The sequence below is a fragment of the Oncorhynchus keta genome, chromosome 24, assembly GCF_023373465.1.
Source record: "Oncorhynchus keta strain PuntledgeMale-10-30-2019 chromosome 24, Oket_V2, whole genome shotgun sequence".
NCBI lineage: Eukaryota > Metazoa > Chordata > Actinopteri > Salmoniformes > Salmonidae > Oncorhynchus > Oncorhynchus keta.
The window spans coordinates 14,771,121-14,797,714 of record NC_068444.1 but is presented as its reverse complement, the minus strand read 5'-3'; the positions used below and the strand labels follow the sequence as shown (position 1 = coordinate 14,797,714).

Genomic DNA, 26,594 nt, shown 5'->3' with positions numbered 1-26,594 from the left:
CTGTCTACAGGTGTAGACAACTAAAAGACATTGTGATTAGATGTTCCCGACCACGTCCGAAAGTAGTCAGACAGGCATTGTGAGATATCTTAGGCTGCGTTTATACAGGCAGCCAAATTGACATTTTTTTGACCAATCAGATTTGAAAAGGATCTGATGTTAAAAGATCTGATGTGATTGGTCAAAAGACCAATTAGTGTAAAAAAAAATCAGGCTGTTCGTATAAAAGCAAGCTTACAAGAGTAGAAGAATACCTGTCAAATCATTTGCATACAGGGAGGATATCTGGGCACAATGTGGACACAGTGGACGGATAAGAGACATTTTACTACCATATGTAGATGCAACAGCTACAATCAGAATGTAGATCAGAACAAAGGACGCATGCTAGCTCTAGGTATAAAAACGGCTTCTGTCACCTTGAGCTCTTCCAGGTCTGGCCGTTCCTTAGCGACCACGGCGGCTAGCAGCTGGTCCTCCAGCCCATCTCTGGTAACCAGGAAGTTGATGAGCGTACACTGAGCCTGCATCTCAGGCTTGTAGTGAGGGTTGAAGTACTTAGTGTGCAGGATGAGACGGAAGCTAGGGCTGTACTCTACCTCCTTGTCTCCTATCCGGATGTACCTGCCAGACAGAATGCATGAGAGAGACTGAAGGACAATTTTGTTTTTATTGGATGGCAAAGAAATATAATACATTTTAGGTGTGGCCCTCCGGACCTCAGTGAAGACTGAATGTGGTCCTCAAGGAAAATTAGTTTGACATCCCTGCCCTATGTGGAGTCATTGTGTATCTGAAATGGCACTGTATTCCCTAAGCAGTGGACTACTTTTGACTGGTCAAAATAATATATATCGCATTAGTACCAGGTCAAAAGTAGTGCACTAAATAGGGAATATGGGATGCAGACATTGTGAGGAGTCATAGTGGCCCAGGGAGGGGTGTCAGAGGGCTGTAAGTGGTATATAGAGGTGATGATGACTTACTTGCCCTTCTTGATGGTGTTCCTGCCCAGTAAAGGGTCCAGAACGGGTTCTACATTCTCACTGATGTTCTCTAACAGCAGAGTGTCTCCGTTAGACACAGTGCTCTCGATGCTGTCCAGGTACCTGCACACACACACACACACACACACACACACACACACACACACACACACACACACACACACACACACACACACACACACACACACACACACACACAGGATAGGTAGTATATCAATGCCTGGTAAACAAGACCACACACTGGCTACTCTATCAGGACTGTGTGTGAGAAGGACTGACCCTTTCTGTCCCAGCCGGATGACTTTAAGGTTGTCTCCGTATTTCCTTTTGATCCACTTGATTCCCTGGAGCTGGGCATCCACGATGAGCGGCCAGCGTTCCGTGTTGCACAGGATGGTGGCGTTCTCAATGGACATGCGGTCACTAGGCAAGCCCTGGTTGCTCCAGGCAGCGATGTCTGCGTCATCTGTCAGCAACATCAGGGGGTCCAGCCCCTCTGTGATCGGGATGGGGACCTGGGAGAGGGAGGGTTGGAACAGGAGATTACTACAGTATACTACATCTGCATCACTTTGCTGGTTAGCAAATGTTTAATTGATAACACACTCATTCATGCAAGTCAATCTCCTTTCAAGTGATTAAGTCATGTTGAACTAATTTATCATTCTATTCATTCAGTGACCCGGGTCTGACTGTGATGTTTCCGTTACTGACGTATGGGTTGTGTGCTGAGCCAGGAGTGTGTGGTGTACCTTGAGCTCTTTGAGGTAGTGTTAGGAGTGTGTGGTGTACCTTGAGCTCTTTGAGGTAGTGTTAGGAGTGTGTGGTGTACTTTGAGCTCTTTGAGGTAGTGTTAGGAGTGTGTGGTGTACCTTGAGATCTTTGAGGTAGTGTTAGGAGTGTGTGGTGTACCTTGAACTCTCTGAGGTAGTGTTAGGAGTGTGTGGTGTACCTTGAGCTCTTTGAGGTAGTGTTAGGAGTGTGTGGTGTACCTTGAGATCTTTGAGGTAGTGTTAGGAGTGTGTGGTGTACCTTGAGCTCTTTGAGGTAGTGTTAGGAGTGTGTGGTGTACCTTGAGCTCTCTGAGGTAGTGTTAGGAGGGAGTGGTGTACCTTGAGCTCTTTGAGGTAGTGTTAGGAGTGTGTGGTGTACCTTGAATTCTCTGAGTTAGTGTTAGGAGTGTGTGGTGTACCTTGAGCTCTTTGAGGTAGTGTTAGGAGTGTGTGGTGTACCTTGAGCTCTCTGAGGTAGTGTTAGGAGGGAGTGGTGTACCTTGAGCTCTTTGAGGTAGTGTTAGGAGTGTGTGGTGTACCTTGAGCTCTCTGAGGTAGTGTTAGGAGTGTGTGGTGTACCTTGAGCTCTTTGAGGTAGTGTTAGGAGTGTGTGGTGTACCTTGAGCTCTTTGAGGTAGTGTTAGGAGTGTGTGGTGTACTTTGAGCTCTTTGAGGTAGTGTTAGGAGTGTGTGGTGTACCTTGAGATCTTTGAGGTAGTGTTAGGAGTGTGTGGTGTACCTTGAACTCTCTGAGGTAGTGTTAGGAGTGTGTGGTGTACCTTGAGCTCTTTGAGGTAGTGTTAGGAGTGTGTGGTGTACCTTGAGATCTTTGAGGTAGTGTTAGGAGTGTGTGGTGTACCTTGAACTCTCTGAGGTAGTGTTAGGAGTGTGTGGTGTACCTTGAGCTCTCTGAGGTAGTGTTAGGAGTGTGTGGTGTACCTTGAGATCTTTGAGGTAGTGTTAGGAGTGTGTGGTGTACCTTGAGATCTTTGAGGTAGTGTTAGGAGTGTGTGGTGTACCTTGAGCTCTCTGAGGTAGTGTTAGGAGTGTGTGGTGTACCTTGAGATCTTTGAGTTAGTGTTAAGAGTGTGTGGTGTACCTTGAACTCTTTGAGGTAGTGTTAGGAGTGTGTGGTGTACCTTTAGCTCTCTGAGGTAGTGTTAGGAGTGTGTGGTGTACTTTGAGCTCTTTGCGGTAGTGTTAGGAGTGTGTGGTGTACCTTGAGCTCTCTGAGGTAGTGTTAGGAGTGTGTGGTGTACCTTGAGCTCTTTGAGGTAGTGTTAGGAGTGTGTGGTGTACCTTGAGCTCTCTGAGGTAGTGTTAGGAGTGTGTGGTGTACCTTGAGATCTTTGAGGTAGGGCAGCCAGTACTTGTCCATGAGTTCAATGCGGTACTTCTTGGTGAAGTAGCCCACGTAGGAGACGAAGGCAGAGATGAGCATGACGTCACCACTCAGAGTCTTCTCCTGGATCTTAAACTGGGCCACTGACTCTGACCAACGCACCTTCTCTGAGGCCAGACCTCCCACCAGCCTGCCAGAGAGAGAAACACAGTCACACCACGTGTCAATATGACAGTTATCAAAGATGGTAGACTAAATCTTATTAAATCAAAGATATAATTTCAAATTCTAAAAATATTAAAATATCTCTATACCTATACTGAATCATATGTTCAAAGACACAGTTTGAATTTAAACCAGGAAGGCACAGGCAGTGAGTGTCATCCCATGTCTGTGGTTGTGTTTTGTGGTGCAGTGCTGTACTGTACTGAAGCTGCACATCACCTGTTGGCCAGAGAGATGGTCTGATTGGTGGCGTCTGCTTCCTGTTGACACCTCAGCTTGTCCGATGTGGCCTTCTCAAACTCCGATGTCAGTTTGGCCAGGTTAGCATTCAGTTGCTAAATACAAGACCACAACATCCCTCTTTCATGGATAATAAGACCGGGAGGGTGAGAATAGAAAGACAGCAACAAGGCACATTTCTGTTTCACAATGGAATTATTCTATTCTACACTGTAAGTTTATGTCAACTTGAGTCAAATCAAGGAAACCAGCTGCAATATGATTTCTAGTTCACTCAACTTAATAAGAAAGGTTCTGCTAACATACATTCCTGAGTTGTCTCAACACATTTGTCAAAGTTGAGTAAACTAGAAATCGTATTGTAGCTGGTTGCCTTGATTTTTTAAAGTTGACTCAACTTTTGATTTCTAGTCCTGTCAATTTAACAATGCAAGGATATCATCAGCTAAATGATTTAAGCTCCATGGACCAATGTAGCGAATTCGATGGGTAGCCCCGACCTGGTCCAGCGACGGTCAACCCAATACCTTAGCCATTACGCCAAGAGAACCGAAGTTGGATGAACTATAATAAATATTTTTACGTTGCGGGTCTCAGCAAACTAAACTCTATTGTGGGATCAACTCAGCTATTTGTGTTGCAGGATTTCAAATTCAATTGTATTTGTCACGTGCCGAATACAACCTTACAGTGAAATGATTACTTAACTGCATTGTTGGTTAAGGGCTTGTAAGAAAAAATAAGTTTTAAGAAAGTATTTAATAAACTGAAGTAAACAAATAAAAAATAGAAAAATAAAAAATAATTAAAGAAGAACAATAAAATAACAGTAATGAGGCTATATACAGGGGGTACTGGGAAAGAGTCAATGTGCAGGGGCACAGGTTAGTCGAGGTAGTATGTACATGTAGGTAGAGGTAAATTAACAGAGAGTAGCAGAAGCGTAGAAATGGGGGGTAGCCATTTAGTTAGCTGTTCAGGAGTCTTATGGCTTGGGGGTAGAAGCTATTAAGCTGCCTTTTAAACCTAGACTTGGCGCTCCGGTACCGCTTGCCATGCGGTAGCAGAGAGAACAGTCTATGACTAGGGTGGCTGGAGTCTTTGTCAATTTTTAGGGCCTTCCTCTGACACAGCCTGGTATAGAGGTCCTGGCTGGCAGGAAGCTTGGCCCCGGTGATGTACTGTGCCGTATGCAGTACCCTCTGTAGTGCCTTGCTGTCGAGGCTGAGCAGTTGCCATACCAAGCTGTGATTTGGACACCAAGGAACCTCTCAACCTGCTCCACTACAGCCCTGTTGATGAGAATGGGGCCGTGCTAGGCCCTTACTTTTCCTGTAGTCCACGATCATCTCCTTTGTCTTGATCACGCTGAGGGAGAGGTTGTTATCCTGGCACCACACTGTCAGGTCTCTGACCTCCTCCCTATAGGCTGTCTCATTGTTGTTGGTGATCAGGCCTACATCTGTTGTGTCGTCGGCAAACTTAATGATGGTGTTGGAGTCGTGCTTGGCCATGCAGTCATGGGTGAACAGGGAGTACAGGAGGGGACTGACCCCTGAGGGGCCCCTATGTTGAGGATCAGTGTGGCAGATGTGTTGTTACCGACCCTTACCACCTGGGGGCGGCCCGTCAGAAAGTCCAGGATCCAGTTGCAGAGGGAGGTGTTTAGTCACAGGGTCCTTAGCTTATTGATTAGCTTTGTGGGGACTATGGTGTTGAACGCTGAGCTGCAGTCAATGAATAGCATTCTCACATACTGTAGGTGTTCCTTTTGTCCAGATGGGAAAGGGCAGTGTGGAGTGCAATAGAGATTGCGTCATCTGTGGATCTGTTGGGGCAGTATGCAAATTGATGTGGGTCTAGCGTTCCTGGGATTATAGTATTGATGTGAGCCATGACCAGCCTTTCAAAGCACTTCATGACTACAGACGTGAGTGCTACGGGTCGGTAAACATTTAAGCAGGTTACCGTGGTGTTCTTGGGCACAGGGACAATGGTGGTCTGCTTGGATTACATCTCCGGATTACATCTTCTAACTAAAGGCAACCGTGACAAAGAGAGGGAGAAGCATCCATCCATGTATATGGGTAAGAGAGTCTAGCAAGCTACATTTTCAGATATGACGCTTTTCTAATTTTGTCAGATAGTCGTTTTCATTTCAAGTTAAAGTGTACTGTTAGCTAGCTAGCTAACATTACGTGTATGATCTGTGTAGTAATATTATTTGTATCTCAGAGCCATTTGCATTGCTAGTTAGAGCCTAATGTTAGCTAGCTAACATTGAACCTGGTTGGTTAGCTACCTGCAGATTCATGCAGGGTAGTAATGTTATGAGTTGGGATTATGGTTAATTGTTTAGCTAGCTAGCTACATGTCTAAACAAAAGACTCCACTATGCAAGTAACTATTTCACTAGAATGTTTATGATGTCACTGCGACAACAGTTGATAGCCAGAGTGAATTTACCAGCTACGGCTATCTACTCCGATTTCAGAGAATTCTCATCTGAGTGTGCCAGAGCGCAGAATAACTGACGAATTTACGAACGTTAAATATGGCTGTGTGTAAACATTGGCAAAAAAAGCATAATTAAATTGTTGCCAGCAGCAGATACATTCACCAACGCTCTGGACAACATAAAAACAGCCTAACCAGGTCTAGGGCGAGTAAAATGGTCAGTGAGCTGTTCTCTCATTTCTGTCTGGAAGTAGCTAGCAGGCTAGCCAACGTTAGCCAGTTAGCTTGGGTGCTTGACTGCTGTTGTTGGGTCGGAAAGTTCAGACCAACCCTACTTTTCGGCCAGAGCTTCCAGTGTGCGCTCTGAACACTCCAAGAGGCGAAACGCTCTGAATTTACGAACACCCAGAGCACACTCTAGCACTCCAGATTAAATTTACGAACAAACCCATTGTACAAGCCTTTAGTCTTGAAATCTTTGGTTGTTTACTACATAGCCTCACATGTGAATCCTTAAAGAGAAGGGTGGGGCTAAAGCTTTTAAGAGGGTGTGAACGATGCTTAATGGGTGTAGACAAAGAAGAGCTCTCCAGTAGGTACCAAAACATAGATAGGGCCATTTTTTCAAAAGTGAGTTTACACGTTTATCAACTTTCAAAGCAGAATTACTTTCCCATTGTTCCCACTGTAGTGTATGATATACCATTTCCTAGCTCTGAGTCTCTCCTTTTATCCAATGTAAAAAACACAATTTCAAATCGAGCCGATCGGTCATATATAAGTGAATTCCCCAAATACTTTTGGTCCTCTAAAATGGGGAGATTATGTCCAAAAAGTGCTTTAATTTCTAAAAAGTTCACCTGATATCGATGAAAATACCCTCAAATTAAAACTGACAGTCTGCACTCTAACCTTTTAGTCATTGTATCATTTCAAATCCAAAGTGCTGGAGTAAAGAGTCCCCCCAAAAATGTCACTGTCCCAATACTTTTGAAGCTCACTTTAGATGCACATCTTAAATCAGGTTACAGACCAGTTAACTAGGCCTAAGACCCCTAGATTTAGCGAGTGCAACTATATTAGAAGGCTAGTTAATTGGTTTTGTAACAATTCTATTGTATTCTCTCACATTGATCTTGGTCTTGATGATGGAGAGTTTGTCCAAGGCAGCGGCTAGCTCAGCATTGGCCTGGGCCAGAGTCTGGCGTTTGGGCTCCACATCACAGTACACCTCGTAGAACATCACAATGTTGATGCACCACGAACACAGACCTGCAGCAGCAAGTGACTTAGAGCGGATGTATTCTGGCTCGAATGTGGGGTCATTCTTAAACGGTCTGCACAGGGAATAAAAAGAAGATACACACAAAATCTATTATCAACATCAACATCAATCATCAAAGATATAAGGGGAAAAGGGACTCAAAACTTCAGAGAAATAAGGATTTCCTGATGAATCAGCTAAAGTGTTTGGATGTCAGCTAGGTTTGTGTTTCTCACTGGAAGGCCTTAATGCAGGTGTCAGGGATGTTCTCCTTGTTGTAGTTGATCAGGGCGTCCAGGAAGGCGTCCACCTTAGCCATGACGTTCTTGGCAGCCTTCCAGCTCTTGTCTTTAGGCACCTTCCCTCCGGGGGCCATCAGGATCATCACAGCACCCATCACGTTCACCACCGCCTCCGGAGGTGAGCCAAATGACTTCAACTCTGTCAGGTTGTTCTGCAGTACAGGGGGAACAGAGAGGTTATACGACACACAGAGTCACTTAACTCACTGAACAACACATACATACACTCTTCAGCATTTTCGGCTCACTGCAGTAGTTTCAATGCTCGATTCCTACTAATCTTGTTAACTATCCTAGAATGTGTTGAAAGCTCTATACATACTTACACACACGTTATGTTCTATCACCGTGGGGCCCTAAAATTAATTTCCATTCAAATTCCCTAAAGTTAACTATAACCACTAACTTTTTATCCCAACTCTAATTCTAACCCAAACCCCTAAACTTAAAATAGCCTTTGTCCTCATGGGGACGTGGGAAATGGCCCCTCCGGGATAATTTTACTTGTTTTATCCTTGTGGGGACATTTGGGGATTTTAGAAACCAACCCCCACACACACACACATCCAGACCTTGTTGAGAGTGTTGAGAGCCTCCTGGGCAGCCAACAGTGCAGGTTCTGCTTTGGCCAAGTCCTCTTCACAAGACCTCTGTTTCTCTCCCACATTCTTGGCGATTACTTGCACTTTGAGCTCCTCATCGTTGGCTATGACCTTTTCCTTGGACACTTTCTCTGTTTCTACACCGACCACCTCGATGAGCTTGTCAGCATCCTCATTCTTCTGCTTGAGCTCCACCTCCTGCACGGCCAGCTTGGCCTTCAGATCATCCACCTGGTGGAGGGAACACACACATCAGAAACAGAACACAACTACACACACATCAGAGACAGAAGACAACGCTGTGCAACACTTCTGCAGGTTGTTCGTCATTGGTGTAAAAGGAGAATATGTTCTTAGTCAACTTCATTGGTAAATTCAAGTTTGGTGGGTTATAAATGTATCAATGCCTAATAAAGTAATGACTAGTGGTGGGCACCAATATCGATAATTCGATGATATCGATTTCGTTTGATATCGATATGACGTAGGCATGATATCGTTTAAAACTTATTTTACCCGCTTTCTACACTCTTTTGTAAAAATAAATAAACGCACCAGCATTTCCTGCCGCACTCGGCGTATGGCTAGCAGAGCAAAGACATAGCATGGGTTCACCCATGGTGTCACGTCCTGACCTTAGTTCCTTTTTTATGTCTCTGTTTTAGTTTGGTCAGGGCACGAGTTGGGGTGGGCATTCTATGTTTTGTATTCTATGTTTTGTATTTCTATGTGTTTGGCCTGGTATGGTTCCCAATCTGCTCCAGGTTACCACGCTGCTTTGGTGGGTAGTGTTTTCTGTCTCTGTTCCAGACAGTACTGTTTTGTTTGTTCTGTCTTGTTCTAGTGTTCAGTGTAATTAAAATATCATGAACACGTACCACGTTGCACCTTGGTCCTCTCCTTCTTCCACCAACGACAACCATTACAGAACTACTCACCAAAAAAGGAACAAGCAGCTTGGTAACCTGGAGCAGAGGGTTCTGGACTCCTGGACTTGGGAGGAGATTTTGGACAGTAAGGGACCCTGGGCACAGGCTGGGGAATATCGCCGTCTCAGGGAAGAGCTGGAGGCAGCTAAAGCCGAGCGGCAGCGATATGAGGAGTTAGCACGGCAGCACAACAGGAACGAGAGGCAGCCCCAAAAATGTATTGGGGGGAGCACACGGGGAGTGTGGCTAAGTCAGGTAGGAGACCTGAGCCAACTCCCCGTGCTTACCGTGGCGAGAGGTTGCCGGGCAGGCACCGTGTTATGCCGTGAGGCGCACGGTGTCCTCAGTGCGCAGGCATAGCCCGGTGCGCTACATCGCAGCTCCTCGTATCGGCTGGGCTAGAGCGGGCATCGAGCCAGGAATAATGAAGCCGGCTCAGCGCATCTGGTCTCCAGTGCGTCTCCTCGGCCCGGGTTATATGGCACCAGCCCTACGCACGGTGTCCCCGGTTCGCCAGCACAGCCCAGTGCGGTCTGTTCCACCCCGCTGCACTTGCCGGGCTACAGGGAGTATCCAGCCAGGACAGGTTGTGCAGGCTCGGTGCTCGAGACCTCCAGTGAGCCTCCACGGTCCGGTCGATCCGGTGCCTCCTCCACGCACCAGGCTGGGCAGCCCCACGCACCAGGCTGGGTGCGCCCTTCACTCCGGCGCTGCCAGAGTCTCCCGTCTATTCGGGGCCCGCTGAAAGGGCCCCCAGTCCGGGGTCGGCGGCAAGGGTCGCCGCTCCAAAGGCGCCACCTAAGTGGGCCCAGACTAAAGTGGAGTAGGGTCCACATCCCGCGCCGCCACCATGGACAGATGCCCACCCAGACCCTCCCCTATGGGTTTAGGTTTTGTGTCCGGAGTCCGCACCTTTGGGGGGGGTACTGTCATGTCCTGACCTTAGTTTCTTTTTATGTCTCTGTTTTAGTTTGGTCAGGGCGTGAGTTGGGGTGGGCATTCTATGTTTTGTAGTCTAGGTTTTGTATTTATGTGTTTCGCCTGGTATGGTTCCCAATCAGAAGCAGCTGGCAATCGTTGTCTCTGATTGAGAACCATACTTAGGTAGCCTGTTCCCACCTGTGTTTGTGGGTAGTTGTTTTCTGTCTCTGTGTCTCTACCAGACAGGACTGTTTCGGTTGTGTTTCAGTGTTCAGTTATTGAATACATTTAACATGGACACTTACCACGCTGCGTATTGGTCCGATGCTTCTTACTCCTCATCAGAAGAGGAAGACAATCGTTACATATGGGACTAGCTTGCTAACTCTTATAGCAAACAATGGTGATGGAACAAAGTAGAAGGCAACAGACAACTGCTGGTGGAAAGCTTTCTCACATTGTAAGAAAGCTAATAGTTGTTGTGTCATACATGTGTTCTTTACATTCTTTAGTTAATACTTGTGCACACTTCATCTGGTTTTAGGCAACTGGCTATTTTTGCTTTAGTTAACGTTGCCTAACCCCACAACCCCAGCTAGTCAGCAAGCCAAGTACAGTGCCTTGCAAAAATATTCACCCCCTTGGAATTTTTCCTATTTTGTTGCAGTATAACCTATCATTTAAATTGATTTTTATTTGGATTTCATGTAATGGACATACACAAAATAGTCCAAATTGGTGAAGTGAAATGAAAAAAAGAACTTGTTTCAAAAAATTATTTTTAAAAACGGAAAAGTTGTGCATGCATATGTATTCACCCCCTTTGCTATGAAGCCCCTAAATAAGATCTGGTGCAACCAATTACCTTCAGAAGTCACATAATTAGTTAAATAAAGTCCACCTGTGCGCAATCTAAGTGTCACATGATCTGTCACCTGATCTCAGTATATATACACCTGTTCTGAAAGGCTCCAGAGTCTGCAACACCACTAAGCAAGGGGCACTACCAAGCAAGCGGCACTATGAAGACCAAGGAGCTCTCCAAACGGTTGTGGAGAAGTACAGATCAGAAGTACAGATCAGGGTTGGGTTATAAAAAATATCCGATACTTTGAACATCCTACGGAGCACCATTAAATTCATTATTCAATGGAATTAATCTGAGAGGCAACAAAAAGACAAGATAACCCCGAAGGAGCTGCAAAGCTCCACAGTGGAAATCGGAGTATCTATCCATAGGACCACTTTAAGCCGTACACTCCACAGAGCTGGGCTTTACAGAAGAGTGTCCAGAAATAAATAAGCAAACATCAAAAGGCATGTGGGAGACTCCCCAAACATATGGAAGAAAGTACTCTGGTCAGATGAGACTAAAATTGAGCTTTTTGGCCATCAAGGATAACGCTATGTGTGGCGGAAACCCAACACTTCTCATCACCCCGAGAACACCATCCTCACAGTGAAGCATGTTGGTAGCAGCATCGCGCTGTGGGGATGATTTTCATCGGCAGGGGCTGGGAAACTGGTCACAATTGAAGGAATGATGGATGGCTTTAAATACAGGGAAATTCTCGAGGGAAACCTGTTACAGACTTCAATTGACTACTCACCTTCCAGCAGGACAATGACCCTAAGCATACTGCTAAAGCAACACTTGAGTGGTTTAAGGGGAAACATTTAAATGTCTTGGAAAGGCCTAGTCAAAGCCCAGACCTCAATCCAATTGAGAATCTGTGGAATGACTTAAAGATTGCACCATCAGAACCCATCCAACTTGAAGGAGCTGGAGCAGTTTTGCCTTGAATGGGCAAAAATCCCAGTGGCTAGATGTGCTAAGTTTATTGAGACATAACCCAAGAGACTTGCAGCTGTAATTACTGCAAAACGCGGCTCTACAAAGTATTGACTTTAGGGGGGGGTGAATAGTTATGCACGCTCAAGTTTTCTCTTTTTCTGTCCTATTTCTTGTTTGTTTCACAGTAATGGTATTTGAATGTTTGGTTTGTTAAATGTGATACGCCGTGTGTAACGTCCATTTGTATAGTTTACTCCGCTACTTGAGTCCTTCCTCTCCGCTCTCTCTCTCTATGCCACTTTCAACACCATACCTAGTTCCACCCCCTGTCACTCTAAGAGTATTAGTGAGGCCGGGCACTGATGTTGGGCAGGCCAATCAAGTTATTCCACACCAATCTCGACAAACCATTTCTGTATGGACCCCGCAAACAGTTGCCTCAAAGTTGGAAGCACAGAATCATCTAGAATGTCATTGTATGCTGTTAAGATTTCCCTTCCACTGGAAATAAGGGGCCTAGCCCGGACCATGAAAAACAGCCCCAGACCATTATTCCTCCTCTATCAAACTTTACAGTTGGTATTATGCATCGGGGCAGGTAGCGTTTTCCTGGCATCCGCCAAACCCAGATTCATCCGTTGGACTGCCAGATAGTGAAGTGTGATTCATCACTACAGAGAACGTGTTTCCACTGCTCCAGAGTCCAAAGCAGTGGGTTTTACATGACTCCAGCTGACGCTTGGTATTGCGCATAGTGATCTTAGGCTTGTGTGCGGCTGCTCAGCCATGGAAACCCATTTCATGAAGTTCCCGACGTACAGTTTATTGTGCTGATGTTGCTTCCAGATGCAGTTTGGAATTCAGTAGTGAGTGTTGTATTGCAACCGAGGACAGACGATGTTGTCACGCTACGCAATTCAGCATTCGGCGGTCCCGTTCTGTGAACTTGTGTGGCCTACCACTTCGCGGCTGAGCTGTTGTTTCTCCTAGACATTTCCACTTCACAATAACAGCACTTACAGTTGACAGAGGCAGCTCTAGCAGGACACAAATTTGACGAACTGACTTGTTGGAAAGGTGGCATCCGATGACGGTGCCACGTTGAAAGTCACTGAGCACTTCATTAAGGCCATTCTACTGCCAATGATTGTCTATGGAGATTGCATGGCCATGTGCTCAATTTTATACAGTACACCTGTCAGCAACGAGTGTAGCTGAAATAGCTGAATCCACTCATTTGAATGAGTAGCACAAATAATTTGAAAGGGCACAAATTATATAGAAACCTTAAAATGAAGATATGATATTGATACAGTATAAAATGTAATAGCCTGTTTGTGTTACATTTAGTGCATGTGGATAACTAACTCCCAGACCGTGTGTGTGGTGGTATACTGTATATCTGACCTGAGCGGAGGTGTTCTCCAGTTTGGTTAATCCGTTCTCCAGGCGCTCCATCTTGGACAGCAGCTCGCTCCTCTTGACGGCCAGGAGGTTCTGGTAGAGTTTGATCTGCTCCAGGAAGGTCTTCGGCGTGGTGTAGTTGTAGCGACGGTCTGACAGCAGGTAGGACTTGGACATCTCATTCACTGTCTTATGGACAAAGGCCATGAACTGGCTCAGAGAGTCCTTCACCTCGGGCTGGGGCGGGGAGAGAAAATCGTACACACAGGAATACAGTAAAAGCTAGATGAGGGGTCTACATGAGGCAACTCAGGGAATGGGCTAGGGATTGTTTTGGAAGGGGGTTGAGGGGTGTATAACGTGTCTTCCTTACCATGATGCCCTCTGTCTCGGAGAGGAAGCGAGCACTGACAGACACCAGCGCCTCCTCTGGCCACTCGTGGAACCAGTCAATGGAGGTGCAGTTGACCACCGCAGGGAACTTCCTGGCTCGCACCCTCAGAGTGGATCCCACCGGAGAGAAACACAGGATCACCTACAGGACAACACACAAGCGCACACACACCTTACCCACCTAGCATATTTGGTTCCTTGGAAGTTGTGGGAATGTATGTTTTTGGTTTCACATTGGTTGTGGCAACGAAGCATTTACATTTACATTTAAGTCATTTAGCAGACGCTCTTATCCAGAGCGACTTACAAATTGGTGCATTCACCTTATGACATCCAGTGGAACAGCCACTTTACAATAGTGCATCTAAATATTTTAAGGGGGGGAGAATGATTACTTTATCCTATCCTAGGTATTCCTTAAAGAGGTGGAAGCCATACGTTTCCTGACCGGTAAAACTAAGCGCTTTTATATGCTCTGAAAACAGAAGTGAAAATGTAGCCTGATCTGGGAATGTTCATTTTTAGGTTGCAGGGAGGTTCTGAGAATGTTTTACTCTGGTTCCCTGAAAGTTTGCCTGGGAGGTTTTATTAACGCTCTGAGAACGGAAATTATTTGAAGGTAATTAAATAACATTATGCGAACATTCTCAAAATGTTTTATGGTTATTATTGAACGTTTTCTTTAACACTCTTAAGAATGGAATCTAAAGGTTATTTGGAGGTTTTTAATTAACTTCCTTAAACCTTTCACTTAATGTTTCAATAATACTTTTAATACCTCAGCACTACCCCTGACTATTTTGGGGAAACTTTTTTGAACTCCAAACACAGATAGGACACATGGAAATGTATTTTCTCATGCATTAATCATGCATTTAATTTATTGTGACACAGCATCAGTGATAATCCAAAATCCTGTGGTCTTCTGTTATCTATCCATGGATCTAGTGAAATCTAATTTTATTAGTCACATCCACATATTTAGCAGATGTTATTGTGAGTGTAGCTAAATACTTGTGCTTCTAGCTCCAACAGTGCAGTAGTATCTAACAATTCACAACAATACACATAAATCTAAAAGTAAAATAATGGAATTAAGAAATATATAAATAATAGGATGAGCAATGTCTGAGTGGCATTGACTAAAATACAGTAGAATACAGTATATGCATATAAAATTAGTAAAACAGTATGTAAACATTATTAAAGTAACCAGTGTTCCATTTAAAGTGACCGGTGATTCCATGTCTATTGTAACGACCCTGGGTTTATAAGCGTGAAATCGACTCTGCCGCTTGAGCATGCTTTTGCGGCACAGTCGATAGCGCGCCGGACCTCGGGCTCGAAGGTCGAGGGTTCGAGACCTGCTCCCTGCTGTTTCATTACACTATGTACATAGAGCAGCAGACTCTAACGTGCAGGGTTGAGTAACCAGGTGGTAGCTGGCTAGTGACAGTGACTTAAGTTCAGGGCAGGGTACTGGGTGGAGGCTGGCTAGTGATGGCTATTTAACAGTCTGATGGGCTTGAGATAGAAGCTGTTTTTCATTCTTGGTCCCAGCTTTGATGCACCTGTATTGACCTCTCCTTCTAGATGGTAGCGGGGTGAACAGGCAGTGGCTCAGGTGGTTGATGTCCTTGATGACTTTTTTGGCCTTCCTGTGACGGGTGCTGTACAGTAGGTGTCCTGGAGGGCAGGCAGTGTGCCCCTGGTGATGCGTTGGGTAGACCGCACCACTAGGGATGTGGCGGTCACACAATTTCGTCAGCCGGTGATTGTCAAGCAAATAACTGTCGGTCTCACTGTAATTCACCGTTAATTAACAAACTAATATATAATCTCTTTGCTTCCACACATCCACTGATGCTGACCTTTGGAACAACTACATTTTAAAAAGTATAATAAACCCATGTAATATAGCATTCACCTTCACAATAAATCTATTATTTATTTTAGACAGGTGTCACGTTCTGACCATAGTTCTTGTGTGTTTTCCTTGTTTTAGTGTTGGTCAGGACGTAAGCTGGGTGGGAATTCTATGTTGTGTGTCTAGTTTGTCTTTCTGTGTTTGGCCTGATATGGTTCTCAATCAGAGGCAGGTGTTAGTCATTTGTCTCTGATTGGGAACCATATTTAGGTAGCTTGTTTTGTGTTGGGGTTTGTGGGTGATTGTTTCCTGTCTTTGTGTTTTCTGCACCAGATAGGACTGTTTCGGTTTTCATGTTTATTGTTTTGTATTCTGTTCATGTTGAGTTACCTTATTAAAATAACATGAACTCTAACCACGTTGTGTTTTAGTTCGCCTCTCCTTCCCAGGAAGAAAGCCGTTACAACAGGTCTAAAGAAGCATGAAATTAAGAAAATGTAGTCTATTTCAGAAGAACAGAATAGCATACTCTGAGTTGTCCTTATATTAGGTCCTCATCTGGCTATGCCAAATGGCTGTGGGCTACACTAGTTCATTTAGCAGACAAGTGTAACGGTCATCGGTGGAAGTAGGTGAGGACCAAAGCGCAGCGTGGTACTTGTTCATGTTATTTATTTAAACTGAACACTATCAAACAAAGAAACAAAGAAACACAACCGAAACAGCTCCGTCAGGTGCAAAACACAGTAAACAGAAAATAATCCACTAATTTGAAGGGTTGTCCACATACTTTTGTATATATAGTGTATTTCTTATTTCTCATGTTTGTTACATTTTTTATAGTATTACATTGATATTGATTATTGATTCTTGGAAACCGATTTCTTAAATTAAAATCAATTGGAGCTGATTTCCTGGTGTTTTTTCCCCAGTCATTTATGTCCAACAATGACAATTCCACACACAAAAAAAGTTAGGGTTTTAGCTCAGATAAGAAATTTGGCCCCGCAGGTCGCCAGTTGGGGAACACTGGTGTAAATGTTATAGGGATATTGTTATCCACGTCAGCAGCAACAATGTTAGGATTAAACATTCATAGGTCACCAAGCGCAACAAAACTTGAGCGTGTAACTTAGCTAGAAAGATGTGTTGATATCTAGTAATTGTCTCTGGCCCCCTCCCAGTTAGGGGGAGTGATGAGTTTTACAGCCGACTCACACAAATCGCTGGTTGAAAACAGTTTTTCGAATTTGTGGATAACTGGAACACATTCTGAAACTCACCAAAAAACAGGACCAAGCCTGGCCTGCTAAAGAGTGACAGAATCCATCCGAGCTGGAGGGGTGCTCTCATCTTATCTATCAACATAGACAAGGCTCTAACTCCTCTAGCTCTACAATGAGATAGGGTGCAGGCAGCAGGCTGTTAGCCATTACTGAAAGAGATTGTGATAATACCTCATATCTTAAAATAGGAATACTTCATGTTAGATCCTTCACTGACCATAAACCTGATGTGATTGGCCTGACTGAAACATGGCTCAAGCCTGATGAATTTACTGCGTTAAATGAGGCCTCTCCTGCTGGTTACACTAATGACCATATCCCTCTCTCATCCCGCAAAGGTGGAGGTGTTGCTAACATTTATGACAGAAAATTTCAATTTACAAGAGCGTCTAGTCATGAAATCTATGCAGCCGACTCAATCACTTTTTATAGCTACTGTTTAAAGGCCTCCTGGACCGTATACAGTGTTCCCCACCGAGTTCCCTGAATTCCTATCGCACCTTGTAGTCATGGCATGTAATATAAAAAAGTTTGGTGACTTCAATATTCACATGGAGAAGTCCACAGACCCATTCCAAAAGGCTATCGGAGCCATCATCGACTCAGTGGGTTTTGTCCAACATGTCTCCAGACCTACGCATTGCCACAATCATACCCTGGATCTAGTTTTGTCCCGTGGAACCGATATTGTGGATCTTTAAAAAAATCCTCATTATCCTGGACCATCGGACCACCAACTTATTACGTCTGCAAGTCTTTACTGAAGACTAATTTCTTCAGTAGGTCCTATGATTGCGTGTAGTCTGGCCCAGGGGTGCGAAGGTGAATGACAAGGCACTGGAGTGACAAACCACCCTTGCTGTCTCTCCCTGGCTGGCTCCCCTCTCCACTGGGATTCTCTGGCCCTGACCCTATTACAGGAGCTGAGTCACTGGCTTGCTGGTGCTCTCCTATTCCGTCCCTAGGAGGGGTGCATCACATCATGCAAGCCTTTTTTTCTCTCGATATACTTAACTTCAGTGGATTGAGTCACTGATCTTCCAGTCTGGTTTTGCGCCCCCTCGGGCTCGTGTGGTGGGGGAGATTTTCGTGGGCTATACTCAGGGTAGTAAGTCGCCACTATTTATGCTGCAATAGTCTATGTGCTGGGGGGCTAGGGTCAGTCTGTCCTATCTGGTGTAATTCTCCTGTCTTATCTGGTGTCCTGTGTGATCTTAAGTATGCTCCCTCTAACTCTCCCCTCCCAGAGGACCTGAGCCCTAGGACTATGCCTCAGGACTACCTGGCCTGATGACTCCTGGCTGTCCCCGTACCCAGTATATTGTGCTGCTGCTCCAGTTTCTGCTGTTCGGCCTGCGGCTATGGAATCCTGACCTGTTCACCAAACACACTACACACTACTACTCTGAATGCTTGGCATTGAAAAGCCAACTGACATTTACTTCTGAGGTGATGACCTGTTGCACCCTCTATAACCACTGTGATTATTATTTGACACTGCTGGTCATCTATTAACGTTTGAACATCTTAAAGAATGATCTGTCCTTAATGGCCATGTACTCTTATAATCTCCACCGGGCACAGCCAGAAGAGGACTGGCCACCCCTCAGGGCCTGGTTCTTCTCTAGGTTTCTTCCTAGATTCCTGCCTTTCTATGGAGTTTTTCCTAGCCACTGTGCTTCTACATCTGCATTCCTTCTCTTTGGGGTTTGAGGCTGGGTTTCTGTATAAACACTTTGTGACATCTGCTGATGTAAAAATGGCTTTATAAATACATTTCATTGATTGACAATCACGCTTTAACCAAACTCTAAGAAACATATGGTTCTCAGAACATTATGTGCTAGCTGGGTGACCCCTCTGTAATGCTGCTGAACATACAGACCAAAACCCTCAACAGCCCCCAATGACAAGCCAGACTGGCCACACTGAGTATCACCTTGAGCTGTTTGCGGACTCTGTCGATGAAGAACTTCCAGCAGTTTTCGCGTGAGTCTGGCAGGCCCACAGCCTTGACCTCGTTCCTCATGGCAACAATGATGTTCTCCACCTCATCGTCTTGGAACAGACCAGGGATCTCCCCCGACGCCAGCAGATCATTGATCAGCACCAGGAACTCCTCCTCGGCCACCTGGCTGTCGGTCATCAGGAACACCGTCCCTATGTTCTTCACCCCAGCCTTCATGTACTGGGCAGCCACGTCCAACTACCAGGAGACAGAGGGAGAGGAGAAGAGAGGAGGGCAAGGGAGATGTGTATCAGCATCTTAACAGAGGTTAACAGGTGGCCAGAGCATAGGATCACACCTTGAGGTCGGGGATGCCATAGCCTTTCCTCAGGGTGATCTGGAACACCTCCAGGTTGGCGATGCTGGCAGCGAGGCGAGACAGAGACTGCTTGCCGCTGCCGCCCACCCCGACCAGCAGGGCGTTACCGCGAGGAGACTCCAGGATACGGTTGATACGGCAGATATGGGACATTGCATCCTCAAACAGCACCTGAAGAACAAACACATATGCACGTACGCACACAAACAAACAGGGTCACAACAGGAAGGTCTAGGACTAGACTCTCTCTTCATCTCAATCAGGTTTTTAACTACTCTGGGTACTATCCAGTGATGACGCAATGCCAACACAAGGTATTTGCTTTTGTAGTGTGTCATAGTAGACTCACCAGGTTCATGACAGCGTTGATTTCGTTGTAGCTGTCCAGGCCCTCCAGTAGCAGCTTGTTCAGAACCACCCAGTCTGGAATAGGGAAGTATTTGGGCTCGCCGATGCCTTGGGCAAAGTGGCAAAAGATGTTGGGCTTCTCAAAGAGGAAACCTGCATCCATTTCCTGCAGACAGAGGAAAATACACACCAATATGGACAATGGGAAATCTACTGTTAATATTGAATAACTTTGTTCAACATTAGTTTAGATTTTTTCTCAATATCAGACAATATGTGTGTGTGTGTGTGTGTGTGTGTGTGTGTGTGTGTGTGTGTGTGTGTGTGTGTGTGTGTGTTAAGTCTTACCTCGAAGCACTTCTTGCAGATCTCTCCCTCAATCTTGGCAAACAGCACCATGTCCTTCTCCTCCACCAGCTTGTCTCCGTACACACGGTCACACTCATGAAGCCACAGTCTCACCAGCTCAGCAGGGGCCCTCACACACTCTGGCATGGAGAACAGAAGACCCTGGCAGCAGACAGGAGAGACACAGAGGGACCAATTGAACATCTCACACACAGGCACTAACATGATGGTGAACTCTCACCACATGTACACACACAGACAGCAAGATATCTCCTTCCTCTCCTCAGTAATCCATAACAAAGTGTCTCAAACCAACTTTATGATGTATGATCAAGATGCCCATCATATAGATGTAAGGGAGAAGGGTTTACCTGGAAGATGTTGGAGAGGTCTCTGAGGTTAAAGACGTAGTGGAACTTGACTGCCGTGGGAAGGAAGGAGGTGGAGATCCTCTGGTGGAACACTGGAGAAGAAAATATACACACAGACAGGTAAGAACATGGAAACAGGGAAAATACTGTAGGCCTATATAATGCATTGGTTTCCCCCATCTCTGACTCTAGTTCAATGTCATCAAATTAGATGGATGAGATGTTGAATTAAGTCATTACATTTTCAGTTTGACATGATGATTATCTCAGTGTTTCTAGGTAGTGTTCTTACTGATTGCGGAGGTGACCAGCGTAGAGCAGAACTTCTTGACAGCGGGGAGAAAGCCATTCATGTCCAGATGTTGGGAGAAGATGGAGTTGTAGATGCTTTGGAGTGCGTCCTGGCCTGGGAAACTCACCGCAAAGACACAGAAGTGCCTCTGAGAGAGAGAGAGAGAGAGAGAGAGAGAGAGAGAGAGAGAGAGAGAGAGAGAGAGCAGGTTTACAGTATATTACCATACATAAGGCAACTATGGGATGCAGAGGGTCAAGAGCAGTCTAAAACAGAACGACTAGAGAGGTTTCTTCTACTATGCTTATTCTCCAGCCTTGTGGTCCTTCTTAGCTCTTGGCGCTAACGCCAGGGTAGTGGGTTCGATCCCGGGACCACCCATACGTAGAATGTATGCACACATGACTCGCTTTGGATAAAAGCTAAATGGCATATATATATATATATATTGTGTGTAGCGTTAGTCTGGTGAGTACCTGCAGTCGGGGGTCGATGGTGAAGCTGCCAGCTGTAGGGTTCATACAGGCCACGTACTGGCAGTTATGGATGTCCTTCAGAGTCAGCTTGGCTCTGTCATACCTGGGACGGGAGGCAGGGAGAGGGGGATGAAAGGGAGGGAGAGAGGAGGAGAGAGATAGAGGTATCAAAACAGTGATTGTAGTTATGTTGTGGTTGTGTAGTGGTTGACTAGTCAATGGCTGTGATCGTACCAGTGTCCGTGGTCCATGTGCTGGCGGATGAGTGTGTGCGGAGCCACAGTGAAGTACTTGTCGACCTCAGGCATGTTCATGTCGTCTATGAAGTAGATGAGACTCTTGCTGCCGGGGGGGCCGTAGTTCCGGCCTGCCTTCTTCTCCAGGGGTTTCTCCAGTATGGCCTGCAGCATGGCCGAGGTTGTGTAGAAGTTGAAGGGGACAGACTGGACCACATAGTAATCAGTGCTGAGGCTGCGGAGCTTGTCTCCCATCAGGACTGACTTGCCACTGCCCGCGTTGCCCACCAACATCACAGGACACTTCCTCTCCATCAGTTTGTCCATGAAGTAGCGGATACGGATGGTCTCAGCCGTGTGAACCAGAGACGCCTGAGAGGAACAGGAGACAGAGAGTAAAGGTCAGAAGAATAACTCTCCAGAATCTGGTGCTTAACAATCCTCTTAAGCTGACTGTCACTGAAATCGGGCACTAGAGTTCCTTTAAAAAACATGTAGATGTTTACATGACTTATTTGATCGATTTCTCAATGTTTAATAAGTCAGAAGACAGCAATCCAGACTTTCCTAGGAGCATGTAAATGTTCTCTGTCAAATAAACTTGTATTTGCCTCCCTCTGGTGTTTGACTGCATCATTACATCCGATTTATTCCACTTCACTGCAACATTACATCAAAAGGGCAGCCCTTAGAAAAACATTTATCCAGCTCGGCTGCTTCATGCAACAGACATACTAAAGGAATCGTTGAATTTGTCTCAGGCAGGCGGATCTAAATACATAACTTTCATAGCAGTATGATAAAGAATGCGATCTACACACTTTCTTAAACCTAAAATAAGTAAAGATGTAATTGTGTGTGGAAGTCAAACATTTGTTTTTCATCGGAGGCAGACACATTGCATTTGCTCAGAACAACAGAATCAAGCCCTTTACATAGCCCTTCTCCCCTTGTCTGTAGGCGGTACACATGCTGTTTAAATGGCCCAAATATTACACATTCACAAATGTAACAAATTTTGACGAAAGAATGAAAAGGCGTTTTCATTTCAGTCACATTTTTTAAATGTATTATAACCCCTCTCCTGTGAAGTCGTGACTTGCGACATACGCCTAGTTTCCTGAAACGGGTCACATATCATCACATTTGTATATGTTTTATTGTACTTTTATTGTGTATTAGATCATATGGGTTGAAAAGTGTTTTTTTGTTAGACATAAATAAACTATTCCAGGTGAAAGCCAAAGGTCATAGCTTTCTAGGGAGGGGAAACACTACTACATCAATAACATATTGCCCTCATGCTAGATTGATGACTGAAGCCAAAGGTCATAGCTTTCTAGGGGTGGGGGACACACTACTACATCAATAACATATTGCCCTCTGAAGCCAGGTCATAGCTTTCTAGGGGTGGGAGACACTACTACATCAATAACATATTGCCCTCATGCTAGATTGATGACTGAAGCCAAAGGTCATAGCTTTCTAGGGGTGGGGGACACACTACTACATCAATAACATATTGCCCTCATGCTAGATTGATGACTGAAGCCAAAGGTCATAGCTTTCTAGGGAGGGGAAACACACTACTACATCAATAACATATTGCCCTCATGCTAGATTGATGACTGAAGCCAAAGGTCATAGCTTTCTAGGGGAGGGGAAACACACTACTACATCAATAACATATTGCCCTCATGCTAGATTGATGACTGAAGCCAAAGGTCATAGCTTTCTAGGGAGGGGAAACACACTACTACATCAATAACATATTGCCCTCATGCTAGATTGATGACTGAAGCCAAAGGTCATAGCTTTCTAGGGGTGGGGGGACACACTACTACATCAATAACATATTGCCCTCTGGCTAGATTGATGACTGAAGCCAAAGGTCATAGCTTTCTAGGGGTGGGGGACACACTACTACATCAATAACATATTGCCCTCTGGCTAGATTGATGACTGAAGCCAAAGGTCATAGCTTTCTAGGGGTGGGGGACACACTACTACATCAATAACATATTGCCCTCTGGCTAGATTGATGACTGAAGCCAAAGGTCATAGCTTTCTAGGGGTGGGGGACACTACTACATCAATAACATATTGCCCTCTTGCTAGATTGATGACTGAAGCCAAAGGTCATAGCTTTCTAGGGGTGGGGGGGACTACTACATCAATAACATATTGCCCTCTTGCTAGATTGATGACTGAAGCCAAAGGTCATAGCTTTCTAGGGGTGGGGGAAACACACTACTACATCAATAACATATTGCCCTCATGCTAGATTGATGACTGAAGCCAAAGGTCATAGCTTTCTAGGGGTGGGGGACACTACTACATCAATAACATATTGCCCTTTTCTAGATTGATGACTGAAGCCAAAGCGAAACAACGCAAAATGGCTGCCAGCTCAATTAACTCTCCAAAATCCCAATTTATTTGAGAGAAACGTCTTACTACAACACTGTTGCGCCACAGAGCACCTCCTAACAAAGACAAACTACAATGTCCTAAGAGTCTTGGAAGCTAAGAGTTAGTCCACCGTGTCATTCATTAATTGGGTGAGTTGCTAGGCAGACAGACAGGACTCTGACCTGCAGTGGGAGGTCTGGATCCAGCTGGAACTTGGGGACTAACTCGGTCCAGGGCTGGAACTTCTTGGAGTCTCTGTCGATGTAGTAGTCAAACACAGTCCCTGCAGATGGGAACTTGATGGTCTTGAACTCATTCACCCACCACTTACTGAACTCCACACGGTAGTCTGTCAGCTACCGACCAAACACACACATACAGACAGAGAGAGAGAAGTTAAGTTAGTCAGAACTTAGCAGAATCTGACTGTCACTTTCCTTCACTTGTTCATGGAAAGTCTGCATTTCACACAGTGAAAATATTACCCTGGCTGCCTCTGAAATTGCATGTTATTCCCTATATAGTGCACTACTTTTGACCAGGGCCTTAGAGGGATGCAGTGACCCCCTTTGGACTCAAGAGATTTTAGCGTTTTTAAACACCTGTAACTGCCACTATCTGCAATCTTTTTACTTTATTTTTATTTTACATAGTCCACAAGGTGGCACAGCACCCCTCTTACAGTATTTGGGGAGAACCCTGCACCCCTTGAGGATGAACGTAGCTACCTGGTCCTGGAACATGGCCCCTCCGAAGGCCCAGATGCAGGCGAACACAAAGTAGAGCTCGTAGAGTTCTTTGTTGGAGTCGGGCGGGGTGTTCTCAGGCACCAGTAGAAACTCCATGAAGTGGAGCAGGGTTTGGACCAGTGTGACCTCTGGGATAGGAGTGATTTTCTTGAAGCCGAACTTGAGCTTCTCCAGACAGGTAGGCAGGTACTTGTCAAACAGGATGAACAGGTTGGCTTTCTCCGACTGGACCTCTCGCTTCTCGATCCAGCTGGTCACCACCCTGAAGGAACACAATAACAGACAGGACAGACACATGGTCACTCAGGTCAATAAATATGTGTTGCAGGTTAGGGGTTAATTCCACAAATTAATGGATTCTAATTAAATTCTCTTTCCCTGTAAATTCCATTTAATTCAACTCAAATTCCAGGTCAGACTTTGAATTCAGAGATAATTGAATTCCTCTGAATTCCAATGTTAGGTAAATTCCAATAATTCAATTCCCAATTAAATATCATCCCCAACAATTTCCCAAATTCCAATTAGAATTCAATTCCTTCAGGCTTTTAGGCTGATCATGTCACTGTTCAGTCAGCATAGCTATACTGGAACTATAGAAATACAAATTGCAGTCCATTTCTTATACTAAATGCATTAATTCCATCAACTGGAAAATGTACAAATATTGAATTCTAATTCAAATCAATTCCAAATATTATTAATTTTACAATTCCAATTCAAACTTGAATTCCAATTCCATAACTTGAAGATTGTTGAAATTCTAATTGAATTCAACATAAATTCTCCACTTCATGAGTGAATTCAATAATTTCATTGGAATTTCAAATGAAATTGTAATTGACACCAACCCTAACGTGTCCAATTGTCCCTGTTCAAAGGTAGTGCACTATATACGGAATAGGGTGTCATACGGGACACCACCGAGGTGTTCGATTTAATGTACACTATATGACCAAAAGTATGTGGACACCTGTTCGTGGAACATCTCATTCCAAAATCACGGACATTCATATGGAGTTGGTCCCCCCTTTGCTGCTATAACAGCCTCCACTCTTCTGGGAAGGCTTTCCACTAGATGTTGGAACATTGAAGCAGAGACTTAGCAGAGACCAGTCAAGTTCTTCCACACCAATCTCGATAAACCATTTCTTTATGGACCTGTCTTTGTGCAGGGGAGTATTGTCATGCTGAAACAGGAAAGGACCTTCCTCAAACTGTAGCCAAGGTTGGAAGCACAGAATTGTCTAGAATGTCATTGTATGCTGTAGCATTACGATTCCCCTTCACTGGAACTAAGGGGCGTGGCCCAAACCATGCAAATCAGCCCCAGATCATTATTCCTCCTCCACCAAACTTTACAGTGGGCACTATGCATTCTGGTAGGTAGTGTTCTCCTGGCATCCGCCAAACCGAAATTCATCTGTCGGACTGCCAGATGGTGAAGCATGATTCATCACTCCAGAGAATGCGTTTCCACTGCACCTGAGTCTAATGGCTGTGAGCTTTACACCACTCCAGCCGACACTTGGCATTGCGCATCTTAGGCTTGTGTGTGGCTGCTCAGCCATGAAAACCCATTTCATGAAGCTCCGGACAAACAGTTCGTGCTGACGTTGCTTCCAGAGTCAGTTTGGAACTCGGCAATGAGTGTTGCAACCAAGGACAGACGATTTGAACGTGCTACGCACTTCAGCATTCCGCGGTCCCGTTCTGTGAGCTTGTGTGGCCTACCACTTCACGGCTGAGCCACTGTTGCTCCTAGACGTTTCCACTTCACAATAACAGCACTTACAGTTGACCGGGGCAGCTCTAGAAGGGCAGAAATTTGATGAACTGACTTGTTGGAAAGGTGGCATCCTATGACGGTGCCACGTTGAAAGTCACTGAGCTCGTCAGTACAAGCAATTTCACTGCCAATGTTTGTCTATGGGGATGAATTGACTGTATGCTCGATTTTATACACCTGTCAGCAACGGTTATGGCTGAAATAGCCGAATCCACCAATTTGAAAGGGTGTCCACATACTTTTGTATATATAGTGTATGTGTAGGGAGGTACTGACGGGCTCCATCCCAGGTCAGCAGAGTTGATGAAGAGGATTCCAGCCCGGGACACGGTGGCTGGAGTGGCCGTCCGCAGGTCCTTAATCTCAAACACCAGACGCATGGTGGAGTTAAGAGGGATGCGTTCGTTACTGGCCAGAGTCAACACCTACACAGACACAC

General features: G+C 45.1%; 1 protein-coding gene across 1 annotated transcript in view; it reads right to left on the bottom strand.

Annotated features, from left to right (window-relative positions):
* LOC118402731 (dynein axonemal heavy chain 17-like) overlaps window positions 1-26,594 on the bottom strand; it is a 76,482-nt gene that overhangs the window by 26,421 nt on the left and 23,467 nt on the right. The window contains 23 exon segments of the mRNA XM_052477853.1: window positions 420-512; window positions 514-596; window positions 599-624; window positions 987-1,109; window positions 1,287-1,522; window positions 3,120-3,312; window positions 3,567-3,682; window positions 7,174-7,381; window positions 7,545-7,762; window positions 8,183-8,443; window positions 13,265-13,498; window positions 13,635-13,796; window positions 18,747-19,013; window positions 19,114-19,305; window positions 19,484-19,648; window positions 19,831-19,992; window positions 20,202-20,293; window positions 20,494-20,641; window positions 20,970-21,072; window positions 21,204-21,577; window positions 23,800-23,973; window positions 24,346-24,628; window positions 26,432-26,580. Of these exon segments, the coding sequence (XP_052333813.1) occupies window positions 420-512; window positions 514-596; window positions 599-624; window positions 987-1,109; window positions 1,287-1,522; window positions 3,120-3,312; window positions 3,567-3,682; window positions 7,174-7,381; window positions 7,545-7,762; window positions 8,183-8,443; window positions 13,265-13,498; window positions 13,635-13,796; window positions 18,747-19,013; window positions 19,114-19,305; window positions 19,484-19,648; window positions 19,831-19,992; window positions 20,202-20,293; window positions 20,494-20,641; window positions 20,970-21,072; window positions 21,204-21,577; window positions 23,800-23,973; window positions 24,346-24,628; window positions 26,432-26,580 (4,062 nt within the window).